Genomic DNA, 10,176 nt, shown 5'->3' with positions numbered 1-10,176 from the left:
CGTTAAAAACTTCAAATCAAATGATCGTGTTGACTATGCTAAATGATTTTTAGGTCATGCCAACACAATCGTGTAGTTAGTTTTAAATGATGAGAAAAAACTTCAAATTTAAATAATTGTGTGATCAATTAAATAATCGTGTTGATCACGATAAACGATTGCATTGACAATGATAAACAATCGTTTAGATCATATTAAGATAATATTTAAATGATCTTAATATTCTCGAACATGAGGGAGATGAAGTACCTTTATAAAATTTTGTCGTAAATATGAAATAGGTGAAGACGAGTGGCCTAAAATATTCAAGAAGAATTTTATGAAAGCATTTTACCGATTTTAAATATTTTTGTTTTCTGTTAAATAGAGGCAAAATAAATGTTCAACAAAATAGGCTCCAGAAAGTCTCAACATGTGTGCGGCCGCAGCCGGGAGGCCATAGAATTTATGCGAGAAATCTCCCTAATTATTACGTCCAAAGCTTCTCTATCATCCAAAATGGATTTATGAGAGACGCCTGGAAGCTCGATCGTTTCCAGCGTTTGATTCTTCTCCTCGGCCCATAATTTTTCAAGTGCCCGCAAGCTCACCATATTCACCGTCCCATCTCCATCCCCATAGCCCATTTCCGGCTGTTCGTCGAACCCCTTTTCGCCGTACAACAGAGTGTCCGGCGTCTTCACACCCCCTCCAATTACACACGTTAAATCCACCCCAGGTGCTTCATAATGTTCGATGAGTGGCAAAATGCGAGATTCATAGGGATAAACACCTTCCTCAAATCCAATATCCTTCAGAAAACGTGGTATTTCTTCCACTGTGTAGTTAGAATATTGAGTAATTACTATCGGCTTATTGTGTTTGTAGATTGTGGGGTTGGGCAATAGCCATAGATTGCTTTCAGAACTCCGTTGTTCTGTTCTAACACGCAATGGATTGACTAGTGGGACGCCGAGTGTGTTCCCTGATGCGAATGTGCGCATCCCTTCCACTGATCCACCCCATGGCGTAGACAAGGTGACAAGGTGTTTGATGAAGTGCCTACGCCAAGAGGGTGTGTTTCGATTAAGAAATTGGAGGGCGAAGAGCCCCCCTAAGCTATGAGTCACGAGTATTACTGATTTCCCCTCATTTGAATTGCTTGCTTTCTCCACCAATTCTTTTAGATCCTTGAGGAACTTGGAACCCACTTCACAGGGATGACCTTCTGGAGCCAAACCATATCGAAAATCGTAGGGTGCTCCGAATAGGGTCGTGTCTCTAACGTACCCAATTGCTTCTAAAGAATTCACCAGCCCGGCCATATATGTTGTGATCTTCCTGCCAAAAGAAAAAGGCAACCAACCACAAGCAGTATTAGAAGCTATGAAGCGCGTATTCTTCATGTGAAATAGAGAATAAATATGAAATACGATACTGATATTCTGAGATACTTCCTAAATATATTCAGTATAATACAACTCAGCGTTGTTTTTCTTATAGATATTGGATATGGCATCACCTTCTATAACTAACCTGTGTAAAGTCCACTGCCCCAAACCATAGCTAGAAGTAAAAAATTGAAAGCCAATCATGTAATCTTCGTGCCCTAGTCCCCACAAAGTTGTTCAAAAAATAACCCACTTGATTAACTTCAAGGAAGAAGTTATTCCTTTAGGTTCGTACTCCTCCCTCTAATCTTCTTCTTCTCTAATTGATATGATTCCACGGTATCACCAACCTTTTCTATTGTATTATTGCTGCCTTTTGTATTGTATTTCAGCGTTTATATTATTTTTTTTGTATTATTGTCTTTAACTTGACATTTTATGTTTTCGAGTGGATTGCATTTAGTATTTCAAGTTAAATTTACATATATCCTTGATATTTTTTTAAAAGTATCTCCAAAGAATCCGTATCCTAGTCTTTTATACAGTAGCCTAATCTATATCTTTGTGTTTGTGCTACATAGATTGCTAGAAAGCTTACTTGAGATTGGGATCGAGGTAGAGAAGAGACTGGACTGATCCAAACTGATTGACTCTAGTTTGAACACCAATTTCATTTCTGTAATCATCCAAATCTTTTTCATAATGAAGTGTCATTCGGCGAGCAAAGCAATCTGTGTATGGTGCCAACAGAACAGTAGGGCTGAACCAAAGCCTGAACCAACCTTGTGAGTCCTTCATGATTGGATTCCAACGGCTGCAAAATAAGGAAGAGGATTTGTAGTCTTTGGTGAGGCGAGCTTCCAATTGGTTCCCACCAGCTCCGGGGATGAGGATGAGAGGGTGGAGGGAGTTTCTTGATTCACACATGTACAACTGATGCACCAAAGCCATTGAAACTATGGCGATGATTTTCAGTTCACCCTTCATCTTCATCTTCTTTCCATGCCTGTAAATTGTTCTTTCATCTCCATTATTATTATTATCCCACTTTTTTTCATGGCTTTCATCAACTCAGTGACGTACCCCACTTCTCCATTTTGTGGTGCACAATATAGTTTGCTTTCTCCCAGTAAAAGTTCCACGACAACGATAATCCCAATCATTGTGGCCTTTGGGCTAAAATATATTGGGCTTTCTGGTTTCTATCCATAGCAATTGAATTCAAAATATTACCGTATAGTAACATTTAAAAAGAAATTACAAAGATAACAAGATATGTCAAAGTTTATTAATGATAGAAATTAATAAGTGATAGACCATATTGTAAATATTGTCCATTATACACTTCCTAATTGGGTAATTATAATAGGTAGCAATTTTTAGAGCAATTTTTAAAATAATCACTGATAGACTTTGCTATATTTGCAATTTTTTTTAAAATATTTGCAATTTGCTATATTTGCAATTTTTTTTAAACCATACTGATAGACTTTTATGGTTTATCAATAATAGATCAACATTTGCTATATGGTCTACCAGTGATAGACTCTTATCATTGATGGATTTTGACAGATACTGCTATATTTGTAATTTTTTTAAAATGTTGCTATATACTTAATTATTTTGAATATAATTGCTACATTTGCAACTATCTCCTTCTATTTGTGTTCTTTTTTTTTTTTAACATGTGACTTTTCTAATTGGTTGTCCCAAATTGTGGGGATTTGAGAAGGTTGAACAAGTGATTTATTAGTGTTAAAGAATTTGTTCAAAAAATAAGTTTCTTACAAAACTTTTCAAAATGATTTTCCTTTCCAAACCTACACAAACAAAGAAAGTTTATAAGAAAAATATGAAATTTGTTACCCTTATGAATGAAAGCACTACTGGCAAGAAGTTTGAGAAAACATTCTATATTTGATTGATACAATACTATATAGTTGAATTTTCTAGAAATAGACTACAGTTTATTTGATAAGTACGTGAGCAAGACAATATGTTCGATATATTATCTTATGTACCCAACAATATATACGATGTATTGTTTTTTTTCTAATATATTTGTAAACTCATTAAAAGAAAAACAATGATATATGCATGTTCACATTATTCAATATATTGTTAATATATTTGATGTACTTGAAATTCCAATAAAGGGGTGATCACCTTTTGCATTGTATAGATAGTAGTATATTGCAATCTATCGGCGATAGACTGCTACATTTTGTCATATTTATATATATATTTTATTAGTTTGTCATTTAAAACAATTTTTCCAGAGATAGTGTGCTAATATCTATTAATTAATTTAAAAAAATTAAAAAGACTCTAATCAATTAAACTTCAATGGGTTATTTATTGCTATTAAATAAAATTTTAATTCTCTCTCTTAAATGATTTTTGGATGAATTAATAGACATTAATATAATAGATTAGAGTCAGAATTTAATGGAAACCAGAGTTAAAAATAGTAAAACTTTGAGTTTAGGGATAAAATTGAAACAAAGTTCATACACCAGCAATAAAATTATAACATTTTGATGATTCTTTTTGTCCAATTTGTAAAACTAAATTCATTTCTTTTTCATAGTTTTTAATCGAACTCTTTTTTATCATTGTTTTCACTTTCATGATCCTATTTTCGTTTCGCAATTCCGTGTAATATTTTAAATTTTGATATTTAAGAACTAGAATAAAGAGATGTTTTTCTTTAAAGAAATCTAAACTATCTAGTATCTACTGCTTGACCCACCTACTAGATCAACATCATTTTTTTTCGAAGAATAAAAAAAGGAAAATATGAGCACGTTGTCGCCACATGTCTGAGACGATGCGGAGGGGCCAACATCCTTAAAAGGGTTAGTTTTAAAATAAACTAAACAATTTGTAAATAAAATCATAAAAAAATAGTTTACGAAAACTAGAGTTGAGTTTTAGAAAACATTTGTGTATGAGAAAAGTGTTAGCACCCCACAACACTAATTTAAAAAACAATTATCAAATTTCACATCTTGAATTGAAAATATTCTTTAATTACTTTAAAACTAATGTCTTATTTTACTCTCATTATTACTCAAATATTTGAAGCAATGATCTCATAAAAATAAGTGGAGGGCATTCGATTAATTAGATTATATTGAAAAAAAAATGAAAAATTAGTACAATTTGTCAAAATCTGTTGGGAATAGTCTTCTACTAAAGTGATATTTTTTTCAAAAAAGATTAATTAAAATAATTTTTTCTTGAGATCAAATCTTGGACCGCAAAGATATGCTCATATCAAGAATTTCAGTAAATCGGACTTTCAAATTTTCTAGATTTCGTCGTAGGATTTTGTTTAAGTAAAATGGTATAAGTCGTTAGAATAGAAGACACACTCGCATTAGTAATTTTCTTCTAAACAATCGTGTACTACAGTCTAAATGAATGATCTACGATCGTTTAGGTCATGATATACGATTGTGTAGCTCTTTTTTTTATGATGGGAAAAAGGGCTTCAAGTTAAAACGATCGTGTTGATTAGGGGTGTAAAAATAACCCAAATAACCCGACAACCCGGACTACCCAATCCATATAATATGAGTTGGGTTAGGTTAGTTTAAAATGTGGGTTGAGTTGTGTTGAAAATTTTAGTTCTTTTCAGTATTTATATTATATATGGAACTTATATCTTCTTTGAGATTTATTAATCTCAGGTCATTCTGGTACAATTAAGATCAAAGATCAAATAACTAAAGGGAGAAGCCTTCCATCTTGGGGCAATGTATGTCTGAGATTGAATAAAATAAAGGTAGAATTCTTTCATCCTAGGTGATCTCGATGCAATTAAGGTCTGAGATCGAATAACTAAAGATAGAATTCTTTCATCTCGGGTTAATGTATGTGATAACTTGCAGAAATACAAGTTATTATAGCTTTTTATGTATAATAATGAAGTCTAAATGCATGAGAATAGAAGAAAATAAGGGAAATAGTAGACGATTTGATTAACTTACCAATAACATGACATGAAAGAGTCTTATCCCTGTTTCTGCGTTTTTAGTGCTCTTATCGCATGATTTTTAGATAAAAGAAGTGATGCTCGATGAAGTAACTTCTGTGCAAGAAGACGCGTTCAACCAATGTGAAAAGAAAAAAGTAAGCTAGGCGTTTTAAGGCACTAGCAAACAAAATTGGTTGGTAGGAAAGTTAGAAAAGGATGAAAAGACGACTGTGCCACGTCATTGTAGCTTTTTAGAATCATTAACGACACGTGGTGCCCTATTAACATTACTCTTCGCCTAAATATAGAGCCTCTCACTTTAGAACAAAGGTGCGAAAATTTGACCGGAGAGGAGCAAGTTCCTACATCATCCATCCTCTTCTTTTCTCTAAGTTTTAGGTGAGAGCCCAGAACAAAAGAGAGCATGAGTTCTTCCCCTTCATCTTCCTCCTCATCAATAGGCAAAAATCTGAGCCAGAGAGTATGAGAAATCATACTCTGAGGCGTAGTACCTTCTTCTATCTTCCATTTTGTATTTATATTGTACTGCATTGTAATATGTACTTTATGGTCAAGAGGTCTAAATTTATTTTATTCAATGCACTGCACTTTTTATTTCATTCTCCCATATTTCTATTTCTTGCTTTCTTTGATCTGTTTGATTACCTTGCTTGTAATAAAATGTGTTTTAATGCCTAGAGAACCATAGTATGTGTGCGTTTTAAGTTTTGTTGAGTTAAGAGCGGTTGTCAAGAACATTGTATATTTGAGAGAAGAACGATGGATTTGATTGTAATTATCTGACAAATGAGAACACACATTTAGCTACGCGATTTGCGAGGAGGTTGTAGCAATACAATCTCATTGCCAAGTTTGTCCTTTGCATACATTACAGAAATGACAATGTGTGTGGTGAAAGCACCGAGAGGTTGCCCACCTTAATTAAGGAAAAACAACTTAGAATACTTATAAAATGATTAGGTATAGATCATAGTTCAACTTAGTGTATTTGGATTCCGAAAGGCGAGCAAGTATGACGAAAGCGTCTAGAGGCAACTTGCCCTAATTCAAAGTTAAAGTATGCTTTGTATCTCCTTGAATCATTAAGCATAATTTATTATGTTTAGATAATTAGACTATTCCTTCCTTGCCATGCCTATAATTTGTCATAATCCATTTTCCATCTTGCCATGTCCACCTTGCACTGCCAAGCACCGCAGTGTAAATAGTTAGGGTAATTAGTATACTGTTCATATCTTTATTGTGTATAACTTATACCGCATGATTTAGCTGCGCAATAGGATAACTTAGGAGCTTAAATTCCTTGTGTTTGACCCTAGACTTACCAGGAAAGCTTTCTTCACTTACACTTGAACGATAGAGAGGAAAACTTGAACGATAATGTATATCTTTAGTGATTTAGCAACGCATGAATAGGAATGCACCTTTTAACGCATAATCCTATTTAGTCGCCTAACAGTCGCTCAACTAGAGTCCATCATGTCAAATTTATGAACGTAATACCTGGTAAAAATAGAACACACACGTAAGCAAGCAGTATGTCCGAGATTGAATAAAATAAAGGCAAAATTCTTTCATCCTGAACCATCTCAAGCTATTGAGGAGTGCACGTTGGGTGCATTTAACAAAAGTCTTGTAGTCTGAAGGGTAATGCAACACTTTCTTTGAACACAAAATACTTCACTAGTGAACTATTTTTATTAGTTCTCATCATCTTATTTTGAAGTGGTTGCAAAACAACGAATGATACCAATATAGAATATTACACAGAAAGCTCACTAAATCCTATATAAAAACGCTTACCTTAATCCTTCTCGATGTCACATTGGTACTGGAAGTTTGTTTTTTTAACTTCTTCACCTTTTTTCTACTTTTACTTTAACTTATTTGGAATTTCTTTTTCGTTCCAAGGTATTTGTCTTCAACTACAAAAAGAAAAAAAAAGGTTAAAACAAAATTTTTAAGTGTGTGCCAACGCTTATGAGCGTAATAGAATGACACTTACATTTCCATCTTGCTTTGATAATCCACCGTCTCATTCTTCCATATTTGAAGAGAAACATCAATATTCGTGTTTTGAGAAATATTTTTCGGTCTCAATAAGTTGTCCTTCGCATACATACAAACTATTAGTTACATGAGTTCATAACCACAAACATTCAACCCAATGTAAATGATAATAAAATAACATATTTAACTTTCGTATGGTCTTCATTTAACACCATCATGTTCTATTTTGGAACTTTTCTTTTGTTTTCTCAATTCTTCCCCTAGCTCTCTAATACGTGCCATCATCCTAGCTAGCTTTCTCTTCTGCCTCAATTTTACCCCTCATCTTTATTAACTTTAGAAACTTTTTTTGGGGTATGAAAATATTCGGTTGGCGTGATAAACTTACCATTCCTCTAAATCTCTTCTCATGGAGGATCTTTGGTTCCTAATGTTTGTGATAGAATATCATCACTTGTCAGTGCTTTAATATTGACCAACATTTCATCCTATATCAAAATGAAAATTGGTAAAAAAAAAAAATCATTAACCAAGAATGGTACAAAATATTAAGCAACCACACTTACAATGCGATCGACGACTTCCTGAGTGCTTCTATCACGAAGATTTTCATCCTTATCCATTCGAGCATGTTTCCATAAAATGCTTCGCTCCGTTGGTTCATCGTGTTATTATGACTTGTTTTTCTACGTCTATTATTACATAATCACATATGAACCTAGATTCCAATATAGATATACTACATATGACGTAATATATATCATATACATTTTATCTTATGAATTTTTTTCGAGAGGTTAGCATACGCTTTTTGTTCCAATCGATGGTTGTACACGTACTTTTTTCTCTTCTTCTGGTTGGTACTGTTACATGACATTATTCATAAATTAAGTAAATAAAATCAATCATACTCTAAAGAAAGATATTAACTTGAAGCTCCTTACCAAATGTTTATGTTGATTGTATACGCCCTGATCTATTAGAGTAAATCAAAAAATGTAAAGTTATGTTGGTACCTGAATCAAGTTGTAGAGTACTTCTTTTATTTCCTTCGACACAACCCTCCAACTCGTGCATGTAATTGGAACATGTGATCGAACACATGTTCCAATAAAACATTTCTTGTTGCATTTTCATCAACTGATTGACTATTCTCATTGTAATGAATCACCCTCTTATGCCTTTCATTGCTAGTACGTGTGATCTCATACATTTCAATAGGTCCTCTGGTTTTTTTTTTTTTTTTTTTTTGGGCATCATTAACAGGTGAATGCATTGCAAACTATTGTTATTATGAGTATCATCATGGATGTCATCCAAATGATCACCTTGTGCATCAGCAAAGGTACTGTCCAACAAATTATCTATGTGATCAACTTGTGTATCATCAATTGTATCATCCATCTGTTCCTTTGATATTTGTAAAGGTAAGAAATTATAAAGAAAAATTAGCAATAAATGGAATGAAACACATATACATTTGATTCAATTAATGTAGTACGTAGCTATGCAAGTTCAAGAATCGTAACATTGTTGCAATCTAACTATAATTTATAATTTTTATACATCAAATCCAGGTGGAGAATGTTCAAACAAAATGACTGCATGTTGCACACTTAATAACTAAACAAACATACTTAATTACTCAATTGCAGACTAATAAGCAATTATTTTACACAAAAATGTAACCTTGTTTACTTTTTTAGCTTTTATATATATATATATATATACAATTTGTACGATTTATCACTATTGCACTATGTATTTGAATGTTTTAGAATTAAGTCAGTTTAGATTTGATAAGCACAGGAACGATACATACAATTTATACAATATATATATCTTAGAACAATATATTCACATTTTCCAGATACTTGTAACCATCGTGGTATGTGATATATATTCATATTTTCTACTATATTATTACCAATATATTTGACTTGTATCACAATAAATGAGTGATTGATTTTAAACAAAGAAGGAAGAGAGATAATTTTAAAATAATCTAATAATAATAATAATTTTAAAAATACTCCAAAAAGAAAAAAAGATAGAAGAATGAGAAAGTGTTTTGAAACATATCATTATTATTAAACTAATAGAGTATTCAATTAGTAAAAATAGAAGAAAATAAACAAAATTCTTAAATTGAAGGAAACATCAATTTTAAACAAAGGAGGGAAGAGAGATAATTTTAAAAAGATAATTAATTATTATTATTTAAAAAAAAACTCCAAAAGAAAAAAAAAAAAAGAAGAAGTATGAGAAAGTGTATTTTAAAAAGAGGTTTTTAAAAAATATAACAAGTTGATAAAATATTGGGGCGACAAGAAGAATAGCAAAATCTAACGTTTACTTTGGATAAATGACAATTTTTTTTTAATTATCAAAATAGCAAAACAGTTAATTTCCACATAATAAATGGGACAACTATGCCTTAAATGCCCCTATCTAATTTACAATATAGACTCTTAAATACAATAGTAAACAGAATCACAAATACCCTGTACTTAATACACACTGCCTTCAAATTTCTATTTTCCCTTCCAAATAAATAAACCATCTTCTGCAAAACATCACATCTTCTGAATGCAATCACTTCACATCTCAAATAAAATCCTAGTTTTTCCTTCCCTTTTACTTGTTAAAAGCTTTCCAGGAACTTCCATTTTTTAAAGGCTTCCCGACAAATTTCCACCCTCGTGTCTTCTTCCGTTTTTCCACCGTAGCTTCTTCCTTTGTTTGTTTTCCACTGTCGCTTTTCCACCGTCTGCACGCCCTTGTTTTTCGACC

At 32.5% G+C, this 10,176-nt stretch overlaps 1 protein-coding gene and 1 long non-coding RNA gene across 2 annotated transcripts; one reads left to right on the top strand and one right to left on the bottom strand.

Annotated features, from left to right (window-relative positions):
- Positions 1 to 304: 304 nt before the first annotated feature.
- Positions 305 to 2,567, bottom strand: LOC103501327 (lecithin-cholesterol acyltransferase-like 1). The gene is made up of 2 exons (XM_008464872.3): positions 1,969 to 2,567; positions 305 to 1,320 (listed from the first exon to the last, which is right to left on the bottom strand). The coding sequence occupies exons 1-2, from the start codon at positions 2,361 to 2,363 to the stop codon at positions 408 to 410; spliced, it is 1,308 nt and encodes a 435-aa protein (XP_008463094.1). The 5' UTR covers positions 2,364 to 2,567; the 3' UTR covers positions 305 to 407.
- On the top strand, positions 1,319 to 2,440 carry LOC127148717 (uncharacterized). The gene is made up of 2 exons (XR_007819745.1): positions 1,319 to 1,657; positions 1,952 to 2,440. It is a non-coding gene; the product is annotated as an uncharacterized LOC127148717 (long non-coding RNA).
- Positions 2,568 to 10,176: the final 7,609 nt, after the last annotated feature.

Source organism: Cucumis melo, chromosome 3, assembly GCF_025177605.1.
Source record: "Cucumis melo cultivar AY chromosome 3, USDA_Cmelo_AY_1.0, whole genome shotgun sequence".
In the NCBI taxonomy this organism is placed as follows: domain Eukaryota; kingdom Viridiplantae; phylum Streptophyta; class Magnoliopsida; order Cucurbitales; family Cucurbitaceae; genus Cucumis; species Cucumis melo.
This window is presented reverse-complemented; position numbering and strand designations above follow the sequence as displayed.

What these genes read in the sequence shown, in the direction of transcription:
- LOC103501327 (XM_008464872.3), bottom strand. Translation starts at nt 2,363, where the DNA reads ATGAAGATGAAGGGTGAACTGAAAATCATCGCCATAGTTTCAATGGCT. An exon ending in TACCTCGATCCCAATCTCAA is followed by an intron (nt 1,321 to 1,968) that starts GTAAGCTTTCTA and finishes TTCTTTTGGCAG; the next exon opens with GAAGATCACAACATATATGG.